The sequence below is a fragment of the Balaenoptera physalus genome, assembly GCF_965194825.1.
Source record: "Balaenoptera physalus genome assembly, chromosome: 7".
NCBI lineage: Eukaryota > Metazoa > Chordata > Mammalia > Artiodactyla > Balaenopteridae > Balaenoptera > Balaenoptera physalus.
This window is the reverse complement of record NC_138886.1, coordinates 34431016-34451858: the sequence shown is the minus strand read 5'-3', so window position 1 is coordinate 34451858 and position 20843 is coordinate 34431016. Positions and strand designations below refer to the sequence as shown.

Below are 20843 nucleotides of genomic sequence, written 5' to 3'. Positions count from 1 at the left end.
TATGCCTTTTGTGCAGGTCCGTGGGTCCCTCTTCCAAGGAAACCATCTATCAAGAAGAAAACGCTTGCATGATATACCATGCAATACTTTTTATCCCAGTTAAAAATGGGAGAAAACCCTAAAGGTCCAAAAATGGGGGATTGTAAACCATGGTGCATACATACTCGATGGTGTTACACAGCCATTTAAAATGATATCATAATGTAGGGGGAACACTTATAAGTGTGCAGAATGTAAAATGCACGTGAACCTAGTTCCAAACCAATTTAAAAATCAGCAGAAGGAAATACAATAAAATGTTAGCATTTATTTTTTCTTCTTGCTTTTCAGTTTATTTCTAATTTTCTTTAATTATGATGAATGAATTTTTAAATGAAAGATCACATGACTTATATACATATATTTTAGAAAATGCCAAAACTGATGTGTGTGTAAAGCAGTCACTGCATCACTTTATAGAAATTGTGAAAAAATAGTTGTCCTACAGGTACATACAGTTCTAACACATCTGTCCCTTATTTCAGTCTTACTGTTGAGACAGTTGACTTAACCGACAGGAATATTCACTGGATCTGTGCAGATTTGTTCAGTAAAGACCCCGTGTGCGCACAGTCAACCCAAAGGCCAGAGGTACCAGAAAGAGGATGTTTGGTCCTACAGGCGGTCTTGCTCATTTGATTAATATTTATAAGAAATCATTCTTTTTTCCCTCAACCAAGACTGAGGCACTGATAGGTGCAGGCACTGCGATGGGACAGGGGATTCCATGGTTGACAAAAACAGACGCACGGTGTGTGTCTTGGTGGACTTTACCAGGTGCTGGGAGAGATGGGGCTAATGGCCAGTCACACAGATCAGTCCCCAGTCCCCCTGTGGGGAGTGCTGTAAAGCTGAGGGCCACGAAGAGCATTGGAACAAGGCAGTCAGGAATCACCACTGAGCCAGGATCTAAGGAAGAGCAGGAACAAACGTGACCAAGAGGAAAGTTAGTGTTCCCTGGAGAAGAATCAGTATGAGCAATGGCCCTGGGCCAGGAATGAGTAATTACAAGAAGTGATGAGGACAAAAGAGAACAGAGACACTTGGAAGCTGCCAAACTCAGCTTGTCACATGCAAGAGGCATTAAACTAGATGAACAGAAATATTAGGTGGGGACATGCTTGGGCATCCCGAGCTGTCCAACTCCAGTTCTGGCCGGGTTGCTGAGTACTCAGAATGTTCAGTCCCTTTGGTTTTGTCCACACCATTTAGTGTGATTAGACAAGGCCTCTCAGGAATCTGTCTCCTGTGTCTTGCAGGGATTTTAAAGGCATCATCCTGAGCCTCCTCTGGGAGAGCAACGAGCACCTGCTGACCGTGGTGGAGGTGAGGGCTCTACCTGCCCCTCTGCCACCCGCTGGCCACACGTCCCCAGTGGGCTCTGCCTCTTGCCTTCTGCTGATAATGGCCTTTGGGTGAAACTGAGCAAAAGGGACTGCAGCCCCCATGACCACGCTATCCAGCTTCTGTCACCTCATGTGCTGTCTTTCATCCTAGAAATTAAAGCTCATCCATTCATTTACCCATTTATTCAGCCATCAACCATTTCTTGGCTACTGTGTGTCAGATACCGGGTGTGCCAAGAGGAACAAGCCCCGTCTCTGTCCCTGAGTGGCCAGCACCCAGCAGAGGATGACAGACACGGTGGCACCACAGAGGGATGGGTGGGGACATGGGACCAGGGGGCCTCTAGTAGGAGCGACCCAGGGCCCCGGTCCAGTGCACCCCACGCAGGGGTGTCTGTGTGCTTCCTGTCTGCCTCCCCCTGGGCTGTGAGGCTTTAGAGAAGAGCTCTGGGTCATCCGTATTAGTGGCCCAGCTTGGCGCTTCAGAGAAAGCTCTCGGCCTGGTGGGTGGAAGACCCATTTTAGTCTTGCAGGATACATAGAATTATACCGTTGGCTCGCTCGTGCCTTGCATAGCCCTGGGATACTGACAGTGGTGACAAGCACAGACAGGGAGGAGGAGCAACGCTGGCGTAGAGGACAGCAGTAGAGAAGGCCAGGGCGTGAGGAGAGCACGGTGGAGGATGCCAAGATGCTGGGCCAGAGCCCCCTGGGGAGGGGCCTGGCACCCACACTTTCAACCCTCTCCTGCAGGAGTTTTACCGCAAAGAGAAGCGCTCAATCACCAGGCCCGACTGCACGTACGAAACCTTTGACCAGTGCGCAGAGAACATCTGCAGGAAGATCCTGGAGTACCACAGCCAGGCTGATGAGTACCACAACTCCTGCCTCATAGGTGGGTGTGGCCAGCAGATGGGCTGCAGGCCGGTGGGGTGGGGGGCACAGAGCCTCTCACGGCCTGAATGATGCCTCCTGACCTGGAGGTCACTGGGGAGGCAAAGGAGCCTCCCTGTGAAAAGCTGACATCTTAGAATTAGGTAAAAACCTTGATCAGATTTAACTGGGGAGAAACAACAATGACAAAAAAAATTCCCTTTTCTTGAGAAATATGGTGATTTGTATCACTAAAAATGTTTCACTCATTGAATAGATATATTTTACAGCTTTATTGAAACATTCACTTAATGAATTTAATTTTAATATATTTAATTTTATTTAATTTTAATATATTAAAATACATTGAATTGTACACTTTACACCCATTCAGTGGCTTTTAATATAGTCATAGAGTTGTGCAACCATCACCGCGGTGAATTTTAGGACCCACTGTCCCTCCATCACGTCCCCAGCCATAAACAACCGCTAATCTACTTTCTGTCTCTATAGATTTTCCTGTCTGGGCTTTCACATGAATGGAGTCATGCAGTATTGTTTATTCATTCGGTGATGGACACTTGGTTGTTTCCCCCTTTCGGCAATTATGGTTGCTGCTGCTGCAAACGTTCACGTGCATGTTGTGTGTGGATGTGTGATTTCATTTCTCTTGGGTTCTAACTAGGAGAAGACTTGCTGGGTCATATGGTGCCTCTGTGTTTAATCATTTGAAAAATCCTTCCACAGTGCCTACTGTATGCCTGGCCTGTGATGGGTTTGGGCTATGATGAACTTGATAGACATAGCCTCCTAGAGAATAGGGACATGAAAAGAGGCAGGCAGGGTACATCTTGCCATTTATGTTTGTTATAATGACCTAAAAGGAGCTGTGAAAACACACCCATAGGTCCCGCCCCCGTTCCTATTTCTCCATGTCCACAGCTATGTGTGTTTTATGCAGTCATAAGTCCTGATTATTTCTGCCTGTACGGCAGGGAACCTGAGGGCACATCACAGGCCTGCTGTGTTGGTTGAGGGGCAGCACAGGTAGAAGAGGGAGAGGATTAGGGGACAGCCAGACCTGGGGTCAAGACCCAGCACTGCCATCTCCCAGCCATATGACCTTGACCAAGTCACCTTCTCTTGCCTGTAAATGGAGACAAGGATAATACGCACCATGCAAGGCTTTTTTGAGGATTAAGCCCCTCACAGCCCTGCCATATGCAGGGGAAATCATCAGCAGTGGCTCTCATTACTGTAGCTGTAGAATGACTGGAATTGAAACTACAGGGAGCATTTTGTTTCTCTAGCTCAGAGTTTCCCCATGTGAACTCTGTGGGATCCCATCCTATGTGATCTTCCTCAAAAGAAAGGTTCCCTGTCAAATGGGTTTGGGAAATGCTGCAGATTATGTCCCTCTCAGGCAGATTGACAGTTCACATTAAATGAAGACTTCCATTTCCTTCAGGGAGTCCACTATCCTGACCAACACTTTTGTGGTAAACTTTTAAATGCTTGGATGAGCTAGCTATGAAGTAAGAAACACACAGGGCTCCAAGATTAAGTGAGAATAAGAACACAGAGATAAATTGAGCAGTGACTCTGGCTATTGCCCTGAGGGCTTTGCTGACTCCCAGGTCCACTTGAGCCTCTGTTTTCATGGCCTCCAGGACACTGGGAACAGAGACCAAGCACCAGACGACCCAAGGTGTGCAGTCTGAAAGGGCACAAGCCACAGAAAACTGGGTCTCCACAGGGCTCCATCTGCATAGTAAGGAGAATGAGACAGAAACCACGTCCCCTCCTCCCCCAGTGACTAGAAGGAAACTGTCTTGTTATAAGCCGTGGCACTGGATAAAGAAGAAGAAAAACTCCAGTGAGAATCCATAACTATAAGCCAGCTCTTATGTGGTGTTTAAACCTGAAGTCACACTTAGATAAACCTGAATTCAACTTTGTGTTTGCGGATCATCCATAAGACCTCTAGCTGATACCTTAGCTTAAAATGATTTTGAGTTAGTCATGCCCAGATGCTTGTTTAGTAGAGATACTACAAATCCTCTCCAGAAAAGCCCACCTTCAGTTCAGGCCTCCAGGGATTCCCACAAATAAAATGCCCAGAATAAGAGTTCACCGTAAAACACACAGACACACACACACACACACACAGAGAAAAAGGCACCTTGAGCATGAGGCAGCAGAATGAGACCAGTAAAGACTTCAAATATTGAATGTATCAGACACAGAATATAAAATAATGTATTTGTTTAGAGTTAAATAAAAGAGGAAATTAGAAACATGAGTAAGGAGCAAAAGACTATTAAAATGACCAAGTAAATATGAAAGAGAACCAAATCAAACTTCTATATTAGAAAAATAAATCATTGAAATTTTAAAATTAAGAAAGGCTTTAATACCAAAGAAAATAACCAAAATGCAGCACAGAAAAACAAAGAAATGGAAATACAGGAGAGAGGTGAAGAGAGATGGAAGAAAGAGTAGGTCTGGCATGCAGCTACTTAGAGGTCTAGAGGGAGAGGAGGAGACTAGGATCAAGGCAATATTTGAAGAGATAATGGATGAGACAGAACTGCTGAAAGATGCAGTGCATTTTAAAAGCACTGGAAAGTCCTACAGAGTGTAGAAAAGAAGTCCTTTGAACTTGTTTAGTCCAGTACTTTTAATGCTGGTTTGACCACAGGACCCCTTTTGATGGAATAACTATTACCACATTGTAGACCAAGCCTTTCTCTTTGGGAAGCTGCTCTGAGCCTTTGTTGGAGAGATTGCCACAGCAACTTGGCTCTGCTCTGTGCTTTTCCCTTGTCCCCCACCCCCAATTCCTACAGAATTACGGGCCCAGATGAGGAGATTTGAGGAGCTATTGCCCCAGGTGTGTTGGCTGGTGATGGAAAATTTCAAGGAGCACCACTGGAAAAAATATTGCACCTCCACCGAAGAGATCCGGGGACAGTTCTCGAATTATCAGGAACAGCTGGAGAGAAGGAAGGTGGGGCCCCCCGGACCAGCCCCTCCTCTCCAGGACCAGAGGCCCTGGGAGTTCAGAAATGGAGGTGGGGCGTCGGCAGAACTGAGTGCCAGGGAAGGATGTGGGCCAGGCTTGGGATTGTTGGATGGGGGTGAGGGACACTAGGCACTGAAGAGACGAGAGCTGAGCCAACAGCTCCTTCATAGAAGGCCTTCAGCACGCTCCTTGTTGGATTTAACCAGTAGGTCAGCTGGTTCTATGGGGCTGTGGCCATTGAGATCAACAATAATTGTCCACATGGTCCTTCGAGCCATGGGATGTGGATGCTGTTGATTTTATTGGACTGAAACCCTGACTGTTCTGGGGCAGATGCTCAGCTCTCCCACTTCTTAACCCTCGGAGTCAGCTCCAGCCATGCCCCTGTCTTCCCTCCTCTGCCGCTCCTCAGCCCTTCACACACCCAGGTCAGTGCACACATCAGTCTGGCCGTGGCCATAATTGGCAGAGGACGTAGGCCAGTGACTTTTTGGTCCTGACCTCAAGACCAGGTCAAAAAACCTACTGATTTCTGGATTGTCTGAAGGATGAAAATGCCCAGAAGCTCCACCCAAATCTCGGACACCCCGCACATCTCCAAGAAATGGAGTCTCTGTGTCAAGTGGAAGAGAAAAGGCAGGAAGATTTGGACACCTTGATTGCGGTGACCAGGGAGCAGCTGGAGGTCAGTAGTGCCATCCACTCCATGTCTAGATGCTGGGGGCTGCACTGCCCTCCGGAGGTCACCCCCACTGACAGCCCAGCAACAGCACTGAGCACGGCCCTTCGCTGACACCCTGGCCAAAGCAGGGTGTGAAAGCAGGCGGGTGTCATAGGTGGAGATGGTCTTTATTGGCCGTTGTAACTTGCATTTTTAAATTTCTAAATTAATTAATTACTACTGAGAACTTCTTTTCCAAGATCCATGTCAAGTTTTATTTCCTCTTTAGTAAATTGTCTATGTCTGTCCCTTGGCCATTTCAGAATCATTTCCTATCTTCAAACCAAGTCCCCTCTAGGGAGAGGCCTCCTAGGGAAGACCAGATGCCTGTTAACTTGGACACAGTTGACACGTGGCCCTGGTCTTGTCTCACATGCTGCTCCCCAAATCCTCCCTCAGCCTGTCTTTGGAGACAAGTTCCTCTCCCTGCAGCACTGTGCTCCCCATGTTTCCTCCAGGAATTCACCCGGAAGTACAGCCGGTTTTTCATAGCCAGCTTGGCCACCTTCACTGAGAAGTTCCTGCTGCAGTTGGATGAGGTGGTCACCATTGACGATGTCCAGGTTGCAAGTATGTGCACCACCGGCCTTGTGCCCTGGCCCCAGGGGGTGTGACACAGGGTGATGGGCCTGGGGTGGGGCGGTCTGCTTTCCCCCAACTCCCCCAGAATGAAAATACATTCTCTATGGAGGGGACTGATGAATTTTTGTTTGTTTTAATTAAAACTCTCTTTTTTTAAACTAAAAAAGCAAATCCCAAATGAATCAAAGATTATATATGAAAAATGAGATCCTAATGCTAAATATTTTCATAATCTTGGGGTAGGGACAGCTTTCCTAAGTATAAGAACCAGAAGCCATAAAGGAATGGCTGGCACTTCTCTGTGGCCAAAACAAAATCAAGGAAAAATGTCAAAATATGGAAAGACGAACCACAAACTGCAAAAATATTCCTAATAACTAATAGGTCAGAGAATGGCCTAATATCCCTGTGGTATAAAGAACTCTGACAGGCCAAATTTGTAAAAAGAGATAGAGAACAAACATGTAATTCAAAAGGCCAATAAATTTAAAAGATGCTTGATTTCACCAATGATGAAAAATGTGAATATAAACATTATTAAGATATCATTTCTCGCCAACAGCCTGGCAAGGCTTTTAAGTTCAGTGACAGCCAGCACTGGTGAGGCTGTCAGCAAGCCCGAGCACCACAGAGCCTCTCAGAGAAGCGTACGTCCACCCCGCTCTCTTGGAGAACGTTCTGTCGGTGCCGTCCAAGTCCTGAGTGTGTGTGCCTTTGACCTAGCCGTTCAAACCCTGGGAATTTATCCAACAGAAATACGTGCATACTTTTTCAAAGATATATTTTCAAGCATATTCTTCACAACACTGCTTGAAATTGCAAAGAATTGGAAACAATGTTAGTATCTACATATAGAGGATTGGGTAAATAAATTATGGTCCAGATGTAGGAGGGAGTACTGTGCAGCTGTTCAAGTGGGTGTGGTAGGTCTCTATGTGCCAACCAGAAAGTCCTGAAGGAATACTGTCACAGGAAAAAGCAAGGTGACCATTATACTTACCTGTGATACTATTAAAAAAACATATGTGTGATATAAACATGCACCCCGCATACATGTAAATGAATCTGTGTGAGAGACAGACAGAGACAGAGAATGAGAGCGACAGAGCCTGAGAGACAGGTACCAGACTGTTGATGACCATCTCTGGTGAGTGGGGCTGTGAGAGATTTCTAAAATCTTTTCTTTTTCCCCGTTAGGTGATGTTTAAATTTTTTATAATGTGCACCAATTACTTTAATAAGTACACAAAGATTCAAATCATATATTAAATATTATCCATTTATCACTAATCTATTAAGTAAATAAATCTATTATTTTTATTTTTTTAAGTTTTCATTACACAGACAATGAGTATTTTTTACAGTAAAATGAGAAATTCAATATGAGTTACAAAGAAAGAGAAGAACATGGTCCTTCTACCCAGAAATAAGTGCCCTTAACATTGGCTGTCCTCCTCGTTATTTCCCTTCGGGCACAGGCCTGTGTGTATATCAGTGGGGGGATGGGAGGATGGATCACAAGTGTGTGCTCTTTTGTAAGCTAATTTCCCCTTGGCAGACGCTGGGCAAGCCAGTCACCGCCTCCTTGAGCACTTTCAGTTGCTGTGCAGGAGGACACACGGGAACTATGTTACTGAGCTATGCACCCTACTGGTGCACATCGGGCCACATCCAGCTTTTCACTTCTGTAATCGTGCTGAAGGGAACATCTGCATCCATATTTCTCTGTTTCGGGGCAACAGATTCCTAGAAGTGGACTTTCTAGGTCAAAATGTATATGAATTTCGAGACGTTGGTCACTTTCCAGTGTTGGGGGTCTCTTTGGCAAATGTGAGCCTGCTTTGGGAGAGCAGAGCCTGCAGAGACCCTGGGGTTCAGACTTGAGGGAACACAGGCGAGCTGAGCCAGCAGGGAGGCATCCTCGGTAACTTGGAGGGAACCGCCAGGCCAGGGAGACCCCCTGCACCAGGTCTGCAGGAGCCTCTCCTGCTCTGTAAGTCGGGCTTCTGAGCCAAGCAGCCTGGCCCTGCCATCCACGCAGACCAGGGTGCAGAGGGCTGCTCACCGCGTGGACGGAGCCCCCTTCTCTTCACGTCAAAGGGCAGGTCAGTGAGCCGGACATGAGAGGGACAACCTTGAATGTATGCATTCCAGGAGAAATTCTTAGTTCAGGACCCATTTGAGCTAGTATAAGCCAAAGAAGGCTCTACAAAGCATATTCGGGGGCTCACAGAAGCTGCAAGAAAGTCAGAGTATCATTCTGAGGGCTTTGGAGTTGGGAACCATGCCCAAACCATACCTCGCATCCTCCAGCTTTGACCCCCCTGCCATCTCCTCGGCCCCCACCTATGAATCTGGTGCATTTGGCTTCTGTTTGGGAGGGGCCTCTGCCTCCTGCCTGAGACTCCAAGTGGGGAAGAGGGGAGCGAGCCCTCATTTCTCTAAATGTGAGGTCGGGGGTCGGTCCCCTTGATCTCAGGCTGTGGGTGAGGCCGCCGTCAGTAACCTGTCTCTTGCCTGCCAGAGATGGAGCCCTCGAAACAGAAAACATCAATCCTAATACGGAGGAAACTCACCGGGCTGTCCCTGGAGGAAGAGAGTGAGAAGCCCCTGATTGAACGGGGGAGCAGGTGAGAGCCGGGAGCAGGGAGGAATACCACAAATGGCTGGATTTGCTAGGGGTGGTGCAGTGGAATGGTTAGGGCCACGAGCAATGACGTCAAACAAACCTGGTAATCTTGGGAAGGCGTTGTGTCCTAAGCCTGTTTCCTCATCTGTGAAATGGGCATGGCAGCCTACCTTACATGATATTATGAAGAGAAAGTTCAATGAGATTGTACTTGGAGTGCCCCGGCACATACTAAGAGCTCAGCAGCTATTAGTTCATGTGATAAGGACCCACAAAGGGGCCCCCAAAGAAAGGGAGGCCTGTCCCAGTGTGGGGCACATTCTCAGATTGCTGGTGGCACTGTGATCCACTACAGCTGTCCATCATGTATGACAAGAGCTACCAAAGTGCTTGTCCCCTGTGACCCAAGAATGTTACTCTGGAAGAAGGAGTAAGGCAGCGATTTGCCCAGCTAAGTTGTCAGCAGTGGTTTTATAGCAGAATAGGAAAAGCAGGCCAGGAACTGATGACTGCCACCTGGCTGGCCAGCTGATGAGGAAACTGGGACCCAGAAAAGGGAAACACCTAGAGGTGTGGGATTCCCCTTCCCCATGCAGAACCCAACTGACTATACACACGGATTTTAACTGTATGAAAATGCAAAAAAAAACTTGATGAAGCTTAATGTTAAATGCTCAGTAGGGTTTTTCTTTTTTTTTTTTTTAACATCTTTACTGGAGTATAATTGCTTTACAATGGTGAGTTAGTTTCTGCTGTATAACAAAATGAATCAGCTATACGTATACATATATCCCCATATCCCCTCCCTCTTACGTCTCCCTCCCACCCTCCCTATCCCACCCCTCTAGGTGGTCACAAATCACCGAGCTGATCTACCTGTGCTATGCAGCTGCTTCCCACTAGCTATCTATTTTACATTTGGTAGTGTACATACGTCCATGCCACTCTCTCACTTCCATTCTCTACATCTGTGTCTTTATTCCTGTCTTGCCCCTAGGCTCTTTAGAACTGTTTTTTGTTTGTTTGTTTTAGATTCCATATATATGTGTTAACATACAGTATTTGTTTCTCTCTTTCTGACTTAATTCACTCTGTATGACAAACTCTAGGTCCATCCACCTCACTACAAATAACTCAATTTCATTTCTTTTTATAGCTGAGTAATATTCCATTGTATATATGTGCCACATCTTCTTTATCCATTCGTCTGTCGATGGACACTTAGGTTGCTTCCATGTCCTGGCTATTGTAAATAGAGCTGCAGTGAACATTGTGGTACATGACTCTTTTTGAATTGTGGTTTTCTCAGGGTATATGCCCAGTAGTGGGATTGCTGGGTCGTATGGTAGTTCTACTTTTAGTTTTTTAAGGAACCTCCATACTGTTCTCCATAGTGGCTGTATCAATTTGCATTCCCACCAACAGGGCAAGAGGGTTCCCTTTTCTCCACACCCTCTCCAGCATTTATTGTTTGTAGACTTTTTGATGATGGCCATTCTGACTGGTGTGAGGTGATACCTCATTGTAGTTTTAATTTGTGTTTCTCTAATGATTAGTGATGTTGAGCATCCTTTCATGTGTTTGTTGGCAATCTGTATGTCTTCTTTGGAGAAATGTCTGTTTAGGTCTTCTGCCCATTTTTGGATTGGGTTGTTTGTTTTTTTGATATTGAGCTGCATGAGTTGCTTGTAAATTTTGGAGATTAATCCTTTGTCAGTTGCTTCATTTGCAAATATTTTCTCCCGTTCTGAGGGTAGTCTTTTCATCTTGTTTATGGTTTCCTTTGCTGTGCAAAAGCTTTTAAGTTTCATTAGGTCCCATTTGTTTATTAGCAGGGTTTTTCTTTTAATTAAGACGTTTAAAGCATGATAATTTTTTTTTAAAGAAATGCTAACCGTTTTCACCAGGGATGAAGGGGCACTGTGAATGATGAAGATAAGCCTGTAAGACTTTTCATGCATGTTTGTTTGTAGGCAGTGGCCGGGAATCAAACCCACCAAAGTCACCATCCAACACAAGATTCTCCTCCGGAAAACACCATCAATCACCACCACCAAAACGACCCTGGGCCACCTGGCATCCATGGAAGCCCGAGATGCTGTCTATTTGGTGAGTGGAGAGACAGGGTGGGGTGGGTGCACCCTCAGGGAACGCAGGACAGCTCGGCGTGGCTGCCTTGGGAAGGAGGGAGCTTGCTATCACCAGGTGCCCTGTCATTTGGTCCATGGAGCAGATGACACACGTCAGGGTACCCCAGGGCACAGTGTCAGCACTGGGAACAGCCAGTGTTCTTAAGCACCAGCACGTGAGCCACAGGTCGTGTCCAGTTCCAATGATAGCTCGGGTCTGATGGTGTGAGCCCCAGTGCTGCAGGAGCCCAGCCGAGAGACACCACACTCAGACTGGGGGCGGTGAAGGAAGACTTTCTGAGGAACAGTTGAGACAAAGTGAGGGGACAGAGTAGTCAGAGGCATGGAGGCCATGGGAGCAGCGGGTGACAATGGGTGGAATAAGGGACAGTTCCTGAGCACCTGCTGCAGTTTCTGTTCTCAACATGAGCCTTCTCATTGGATCCTTGTAACAAGCACATGAGGAAGGTAGAATTGTCCCCATGTTGCTGCTGAGGACACTGAGGCTTAAAGAAGTGTGTCCCCTGTATGCCACTGCAGAGTGGCAGAGCCAGGATTTGAACCCAGTGCCTGTTAGACCCCATGGGGCCTGCCCGAAGAGGAGGCTGCACCCAGAGGCCTCCTGCCGGACCTCTCGGCTCTGAAGACGTGTGGACCTTTGTTCCTGGTGCCCCAGAGAGAAACCTCGTCCTGAGATATGCTGACCCCAGTATTTGGAGAGCCCTCAGTTCCCAGGCCACCATGCTAAGACCCAGGCAGAGGGGGCAACCCTGCGGCCAGGTTCAGTGAGGGCTCAGGCCTCGTGGGCTCAGCCTCTCGAGGAAGCCAGGACCCGAGCTTCAAGGAGGCTACATTGTGGGATGGCGGTTAGGAAGGAGGGCAGAGTCCAGAATCAGGTAGAGCAGGTCCTAGTCCCTGCTCAGCCTTCTTCTAGCTACATAACCCCAGGCAAGGTTGTGAGCCTCAGTTTCCCAATCTGTAAAATGTGGGAAACAACCGGGCCTGCCTGATGGGTTGTTGGGCAAAGTAAATGAGAAATGACTTGTGGAACTCTTGCCGGTGCCTGGAGTGGGTTCAAAGCTACCTGCCAGCAGGTTACAGTGTTCCTCTAGGGCACGGAGCCCAGAAGCCCTTCCTCACGTGGCCTCCTCCTGCTGCTTGCTCCCAGAAATATTTAGCGTCATTTGAAGAGGAGTTGAAGAAGATCCAGGACGACAACACACTGCAGGTGAAGGAGGCTCAGCGCTGGAAGGACAGCTGGAAGCGCTCTGTGCACACCATCCGGGGCCTGTACTTGTGACACCCTCAACCCACTCCCAATAAAGGCTTGTTTTGTGTGGACTCCTCATCCATCCACCCACCCTTCCTTCCATCCATCCATCCTTCCACCCATCCATCTATCCATCCATCCATCCATCCATCCATCCGTCCATCCATCCATCTCTGCTCTATGCCCAGCGCTGTACCTTCTCAGTGACCAGGACACGTTGTGGTCCCTGCCCACTTGGAAATCACTTCCAGTGAGGAGCACAGAGGTGAAAGGGGGAATTCCACATGGTCAGCTGGGACGGCGGATAACAGGAATGGGTAACTTAAAATAGAGATCAATACTTAAGAGGAAATAACTTCCAAAAGGCATGCTGGGCACTTCATCTTGCAAAATTAAAACTTACGGGAAAGAGTATATTGCACATTTAACAAAAGTGAGTTTTAATGGCAACTATGCACTGATTCCTAGACCCAATATAGACTTCATTCAGTGTTGACTGGGTATCTGGCAATTTGGCCAACTATAAGATTTTGGCAGATATCTTCTAGGCCTCTTTAACTCTGCTAAGGGTCTCTTTAGTCCTGTGAGACTCAGATCACTCTCTTTGGAAACCTGCATCCTGCCGTCTTCCTTGTCCTCTTTCTCTTCTTCTTTGATTGCAGCATGGCCTCACTGTGCCAGGTCTCACTTGTCAACAGCTCTCTGTGCCCTGTGGACACAGGCGGCTCAGGCTCCTTCCTCCGCTTCCTGAGCTTCTGCTGCTCCTACACAGTTTGAATGTTAACGTGGCCTCAGTCTGAGTTTCCATGTGCTTTATCTCTTAACGACTCGATGAGGTAGGTATTGCCCGCATTTTACGGTTGTAGAAACTCAAGTCCAGGAGGTCAAGGCAACCCGCTCAAAGTGACACAGGCAATGCAGAACCTCAGCAGAGTTTGGGTTCCCCAGAAGGGGACAAGGACTTGGAGGCAAGTCCTTTGTTTTGGAGATGATTCCAAGAAGCATGAGTGAGGACCTAGGGAAAGGGAGCCTGGAAGGAGAAAAGCCACTGACGGGGCTTTGAGGAGTGGCCCCTGCTCTGGGTGACCAGGCTCCACCTCGCTGGAAAACAGCCTCCCACCTGACCTGACTCTGTCAGCGCAGGTAGAGAATTGCCCGGCATTAGTGCTGCCACACTGCCCCTTGTGCCAGTTTTTGGGACAGGAACCCCCCGTGGTGCCAGACACCCCCTCAGGCAGGGGGTCTCAAGGGATGCTGGCTGGAGACCAGCTCCCCAGCTGCAGGTGAGTCAGGTGGGCCAAGGGGATATGAGGGCAGCAACAGCAGCGTCACCGCCTCAGGTTTCCCAAACCTAAAGCCAGGCCCCTTTGCACCACTCTGCCACAACACCCTCTTTCCCCAAAGCAGGGAGTCACGTCTGCATAGCCCCTTCCAGCCTGCGGCATGCTCTGCAGGTACACGATCTAATTCAGCCCTGCCAGACACAGGTGGCAGGCACCATGTAACCCCTATTTTGTAAATAAAGAAACTGAAACTCAGAGAAATGAAGATACCTCCGAAGTCACTCCGCGGGAGAGTGCTGCAGCCGGGGTTCCAGCCCAGCTCTGACTGCCCCTGAAACTCAGCCTGCAGTGAATGCACCCGGGTGCTTTGTAAGTAGGAAAGCTACCTCTCTCCTCTGCCAGCCTCAGAGTCTCTGCGCCTGCCACCCGCTCCTCCCGGACACTGGGCAGCATGCACGGAGAACAGGACGCAGACCTGGGCACAGGACAGCCTGTGGTCACTCACTCTCCACCTCCTTCATCTGGGTGACGTCCCAGTGGGCAGGGAAGGCTGGAGGAAGCACGCCTGCTGTGGCAGGAGAGCTGGGAGGGGGATGTAAGGACTGGGGCAAGTATTGGGGGCCCACCGCAGCCCAGACAGAGCCTACAAACAGTGACAGTGCCAGGAGCGCAGAACTGGGAGGCCTGGGCCGATCCTTCAGTGCCGTGTGGCCCTCTGAGTCCAGCTCTTTCACCTGTCCAGTGGGACACAAACTCCACTCTCCTGGCCCGCTGCACCCAGTGAGGCCCAGCTTGCTGAGCTGGGCCAGCCTTTGTGCACTGAGGCCACAAGGTTGAAGAGGCAAGGCAAAAGCAAGTTCCCATTCTTTTCTTATTTCCCCCTCAGTATGCTGCCTTTCATTGTTTTCCTTATTATTCCAAAAGGAATAGATATTCATTGTAGACAAAAAAAAAAAAAAAGGACCAAATGAGCAAAACAAAGACTATAAAAACCCTGGCATCCAGAGACAGCCGTTCCCCACACCATTTTCCATGTGTGTGCGTTGTATTTGCCAAGCGGAATCATAATATGCATTCTGTTTTTAAATTTCAGCTGGATATACCCTCTCCTATCCTTAAATATCCACTTAACACCATCACTTTTCATACTTTGCTGCCACTGCCCACCGTGTGGAATGGACTTCACGTGCTGGCAGTGCCCTCACACACCCACAACTGAGACCAAGTCACGAAACAACACTCACCCTTACGGGAAAGGCTGCGCTCTAATATTTTCCTTTTTTGGTTTGTTTGTATTTTGTTTTGGTTTTTTTTTTGACCCTAACATAATCCACTAACTCAGTTCATGGCCCACTAAGGGGTCTTGTCTGCAGTGTCCCACTGCCAGAGGAGCCGGATGCCCTCTGTCGGACAAAGGGTGTGTCCCGGGCAGGGCTCTTAGAAACAGGGCATCCCCCAACATGGACTCTGTGCACGTCTCTAGTCATCGCCTCTGGTTTCTAGAAGTAGACTCCCTGAGTCAACGGAGAGGGCATCTGGGGACACGGCACAAGTCACCCTCCAGGAGAAGAGTCAATGAGGATTCAGTGCCCATTTCCCTCATCCACACCAAGTGTTCTAGTTTCAGGAGCTTTGGGGGAAACTTTTTTGCTGGTTCAGCAGATGAGGAATGACATCTAATTCACTGTGTTAATTTTACTTTTCTAATGATAAGGGAGGCTACACTTTTCATCATTGAGTCATTTCCAAAATGTGTCCACTTTTCCCAGTCCTGGGGTGAGCCTGCTGAACACGCCTCCCCGGGCATCCCCAGGGGCGCAGCCCGTGTTCCATGTCCAGCCAGGAAGCGCCACTCTTTGTGCAGCTACTAAGTGGTTAGTGACTGGCTTGTGACCCACAGGATACAGCAAGAGTGACGGGAGGTCACTTCCAAGATGTAGCGACAAACAGTCTGTCCCTTCCCTCTTCCCTGCTCTCCCCTGTGTTCCCTCCCCCTCCCTTCCCTCCCTCCTGCTCACTGCCTCCTCCCAACCCCGCACCTCTCTACCTCCCTCTCTCTCTCTCTGTTACATCTCTGGATCTGGGGAAGCAGGCACCCATGTTATGAGCTGCGCTGAGTAGTCTTCTGCCCAAGAGCGAACTGAGGGAGCGCCCAGGCCAACAGACGGAAAGGAACTCAGACTCTCGGTCCGAACAGAATCCTGCAGCCTGTGAATGAACTTGGGAGCAAGTCCTCCCAAAGTTGAGCCCATATGAAGCCACAGCAGCTGCCTGTGAGACACCTTGAAGCAGAGCAACCCAGCTAAGCCGTGAACAGATTCCCAGTCCACACAAATTGTGAGATATTAAATATTTGTAGTTTCAAGGTGCTAAATTTTGGAGCAATGTTGTCAGAGAGGAATACACAGCTAACATAGGCTGCGGGCCCCATGACCCAGTCCGTCCCTCCTCCCCTTGCCCTGCTCCCCCTCCAGCCCCGCCCAGCCGCCTCCCTACACCCTCTGGCCAAACTCTCTTCTGCCTGCAAGTCTCTGCCCCAGTGGTGCCTTCTCCCCCTTGTCATCTGGTCCCAGAAAATGTCACCCCAGGGAGGCCTTTCAGGTTCTCCTACCCAGTGACTCCCTCGTCCTCCCTCACGGCACCCTGCTTCATTTCAGGCAGGGCACTTGCTCTCTCCTGTCACATGTCCCTGGTGTCATGCTTTTGTCCATCTCCCCTGCAGACTATGAGTTCCTTGCAGGCAGAGACCACTCAGTCATCTTCAGCACCGCACCTGGCCTCCCGGAGCACCTGGAACAGGGTGAGTGCTCGGCGGCTCAGTGATTAAAGGGGAGAATTTGGGAGCCCCCCCCTTCTTGATTTTTACCAACTCAGTCTGTGGAGGTGAACGCTAGTAACAGGAGGTCGAGTTGCCTCTGAGGCTGGGGGACAGCCAGAATGACCTCTGTGTAACTCTTTCTGCTCCAGTTGCTCCCCCAAAGCTCGGTGGACACCATAGACACCAGAGGCTGCCTGCCCCCTGGTGTCCAGCACTAGAACTGCAGCCCCAGGCAGGGATACGGCAAAACCAAACAGGCACCTTTATTTGTGTGACCTTTCAAGGCAGTTGCTCTCCAGAGTCCCAGATGAGCAAAGAAGCAGGACCTGCAGGCTTCAAGGGCAGTGCCAGGGACCTCGGAAGCCTCCCTTGCCCCCTCTCTCTGTCCACCCCAGGTGTCCTCTTCATGCGTGAGGCATCCTCATCTCAGCCAAGACAGTGATTCTACCCCCTGCTTCTAAATGAGAACCCTGAGGGCCCAACAAGAATTAGTCCTGTCCCTGGACATTGGACTTGGTTTGTGGGGCCTCTGCCACTATGACAAGGAGATATATGCCAGAGGAGAGACCTGTCTTGTCCAAGGTCACATAGTGATTCAACAGCAAAGCTCATACTTCGGTTAGGATTAGATTTGGCTGCATACATTAAGAAACCCCAAATAATGGTGGTATAAACAGGGGAGAGAGATTTATATCTTTCTCATATTAAAGAACCCTAGAGGCAGGCAGTCCATACTAATCTGGGCTGTCCATCATGGAAGATGATAGATCATCTGTCCTGCTCCAGCATCTTAGTATATGATTTCCATCATCAAAATGGTCCAAAATGCCTGCTGGGGCTCCAGCCTGGACCAGCCATCATGGCTGCCTTTCAGATGGCAGGAGGGAGGAAAGAATGAGGGTGCAGGGGACCCCCTCAGCTCTGTCAGTTCCATCTGACCATCTGACCTCCTCAAAATCTCACACCATACTTCTGGTCACATGGTATTGACCTGAACTTTGTCTGGTCACTCTTAGCTGCAGGAGAGATTAGGAACTCTATTCTTTTAGTTTGGTGAATTGCTGCCTGTATTCAAACTGCCTCTGTTTCTAAGCAAAGGGAGAATGAAAACTGTGAAAACTACCAGTGCTCTCTCCCTACACAGAACTCCAAGATGAGGAGAAGGAGATGGGGTTATTTTCAGAGGCATAGGGCATTTGTTCACCTACCACAGCCTCTCTTTTCTTGGTGTTTATTCATTCACAGACAGAACAAAAAGTCTTGGTTCCAAACCAGGATATATGAGTGGGACCCTTGCTTATTGTTCTCAGCAAAATTATCAAAATCACTCTGTTGGCTTTTGTCTGCTTGTCCCTTGTAAGTAGATCTGGGAAAATCCTTTCCTATTTCATAAATGGAGTGGGGTGGGGTGGAGTGGGGATTGCGGGGACTTTTAAGCAAGCAGCGTGTTCCTTAAAAAGATGTGTCAAAATTATTTCTCTATAAGTCAAAGAATAGAATGCATTGACCCCACTATTTTTGACCTTCATGGTGAATATAGTAGGAAAAATAATCCACAAAAAATAGAACTGTTAGTGGTTAAAACTGCTCATGGTAAAATTTATCATTAACTAAAAATTAGTGGAAGAAAAATATATTTGAAAACATTTTGATACGTGTAATTTGACCCCAGAAAACTGACTTGGTAGAAAGAATGATCCCTAAAATTTACAATAACAGAATCTATAGTCAGTAAATTATGATGTGGACCCCAAATAAAGTAATTTACATTTAAAAATTGATCCTGATAAAAATAATTTCAGTGAATTAAGAATAAAAGTGGATAACCTAGAATTGATTTTCTGTTATATGTTTTGTCTAATATTATCTCATTTACTTTTTTAAATTTATTTTTTATTGAAGCATAGTTGAATTACAGTGTTGTGTTAATTGCTGCTGCACAGCAAAGTGACTCAGTTATACATATATATACATTCATTTTCAGATTATTTTCCATTATGGTTTATCACTGGATATTGAGTATAGTTCCATGTGCTATACCGTAGGACCTTGCTGTTTATCCATTCTCTATATACCAGTTTGCATCTGCTAACCCCAAACTCACACTCCATCCCTCTCCCACCTCCTCCCCCTTGGCAACCACCAGTCTATTCTCTATGTCCCTGATTCTATTTCTGTTTCATAGATAGGTTCATTTGTGTCATATTTTAGATTCCACATTCATTTACTTTTTTAATACTTAATAATCTTCATATTTTAGAGCAGTTTTAAGTATATAGAAAAAGTGAGCAAATAGCACAGAGTTCCCATATATTCCTTCTCATTGTCCCTCCCCCGCAATTTACTCCATTTTTTAACCTTGCAATAATGTGGTTCATTTGTTAACATTTATGGACCGATATTGGTACATTAACAACTAAAGTCCATAGTTTACATTAGGGTTCACCGTTTTTGTTATACAGTTCTGTGAGTTTTGGCAACTTCATAATGTCATGTATCCACCATTACAGTATGGCCCAGAATAGTTTTACCACCTTAAAATCCCCTGTGCTCCACCTGTTCTTTCCTCTCTCCCTCCCCTCAAACCACTGACTACTGATCTTTTCACTCCCTCTATAGTTTTGCTCTTTCCAGAATGTCAGATCGGTGGAATCATACATTATGTGGTCTTTTCAGATTGGCTCCTTTCACTAAGCAATATGTATTTAAAGTTCCTCCGTGTTTTTTGGTGGCTGGATAACTCATTTCTTTTTACTTCTGAATAATATTCCATTGTGTGGCTGTACATAGCACTGTTTGTTTATTCAGCCACCTACTGAAGGACACCTTGATAGCCTCCAGTTTAGGGCAATTATGAATAAAGCTTTTAAATATTTGTGTGCAAGTTTTTATGTGTAGACATAAGTTTTCAACTCTTGTTGGGTAAATACCTAGGAACATGGTTGCAGTATCATATCGCTGGTGAGACTATGTTAAGCTTTGTAAGAAACTGCCAAGCTGTCTCTCAAAGTGACTGTACCGTTTCTGCCTTCCCACCAGCGATGTTGTTCCACACCATCACCAGCATGTGATGCTGTCAGTTTTTGCATTCAGCCCTTCTGATAGGTGTTTGGTGGTATTTCGTTGTTGTTTTAATTTGCAGTTCCCTAATGATATATGATGTTGAGCATTTTTTCATATGCTTTCTGCCATGTGCTTATCTTCTTTGATGAGATACCTGTTCGGATCTATTGCCCATTTTTAAATTGTTTGAGTTTTGTTTCTTGAGTTTGTGAGAGTCTGTTTTCTTTGTGAGACCTTGTTTGTCAAGATGCTGTTGAATTTTAGGAGTTCTTTGTGCATTTTGGATATGCTTGCTTGTCGTCTTTATATCTTCTTTGCTGAGGTGTCTATTCAGATCTTATAACCATTTTTAAATTGGATAGCTGTTTCCTTACTGTTGAGTTTGAAGAGTTCTTTGTATATTTCGGACAATAGTCTGTTATTAGATAGGTATTTTACAAATATTTTCTCTCAGTCTGTAGTTTGTCTTTTCATTTTCTTAACAGTGTTTTTTGCAGAGCAGAAGTTTTTAATACCAATGAAGTTCAACTTACCAACTTTTTCTTTCATGGATCAAGTTTTTGGTGTTTTATCTAAAGAGTTTTTGACAAACCTAAGGCCACCTAGATTTTTTCCTATGTTATCTCCTAGGACTTTATAATTTTCCATTTTCCATTTAGGTCTGTGAACCATCTTGAGTTAATTTTTGTGAGTTAATTTTTGTGAAAGGTCTCTGTCAAGGTTCATTTTCCTTTGTTTGCATGTGGATGTCCAGTTGTTCCAAAATCCTTTGTTAAATACTGTCATTTCTCCATTAAATTATCTTTGCTCCTTTGTTAAGAATCAGTTGACCATGCACATATGGTCACCTTATTTTTGATAAAGGAGGCAAGAATATACAATGGAGAAAAGACAGCCTCTTCAATAAGTGGTGCTGGGAAAACTGGACAGCTACATGTAAAAGAATGAAATTAGAACACTCCCTAATTCCATACACAAAAATAAACTCAAAATGGATTAAAGACCTAAATGTAAGGCCAGACACTATCAAACTCTTAGAGGAAAACATAGGCAGAACACTCTATT

At 46.7% G+C, this 20843-nt stretch overlaps 1 protein-coding gene across 9 annotated transcripts in view; it reads left to right on the top strand.

Annotated features, from left to right (window-relative positions):
• The window catches only part of CCDC180 (coiled-coil domain containing 180), a 55555-nt gene extending 42863 nt beyond the window's left edge, over window positions 1-12692 (top strand). For 8 of the 9 annotated variants that reach the window (XM_082468546.1, XM_082468547.1, XM_082468548.1 and 5 more), the window contains 8 exons: window positions 1299-1365; window positions 2139-2280; window positions 5108-5268; window positions 5831-5968; window positions 6463-6574; window positions 9111-9216; window positions 11189-11324; window positions 12513-12692. In XM_082468546.1, the coding sequence (XP_082324672.1) occupies window positions 1299-1365; window positions 2139-2280; window positions 5108-5268; window positions 5831-5968; window positions 6463-6574; window positions 9111-9216; window positions 11189-11324; window positions 12513-12644 (994 nt within the window). In that variant the 3' untranslated portion in view covers window positions 12645-12692. Of the gene's footprint in view, window positions 1-1298; window positions 1366-2138; window positions 2281-5107; window positions 5269-5830; window positions 5969-6462; window positions 6575-9110; window positions 9217-11188; window positions 11325-12512 lie in introns of those variants that run through there. The other variant, XM_082468550.1, reaches the window with a different exon arrangement.
• Window positions 12693-20843: the final 8151 nt, after the last annotated feature.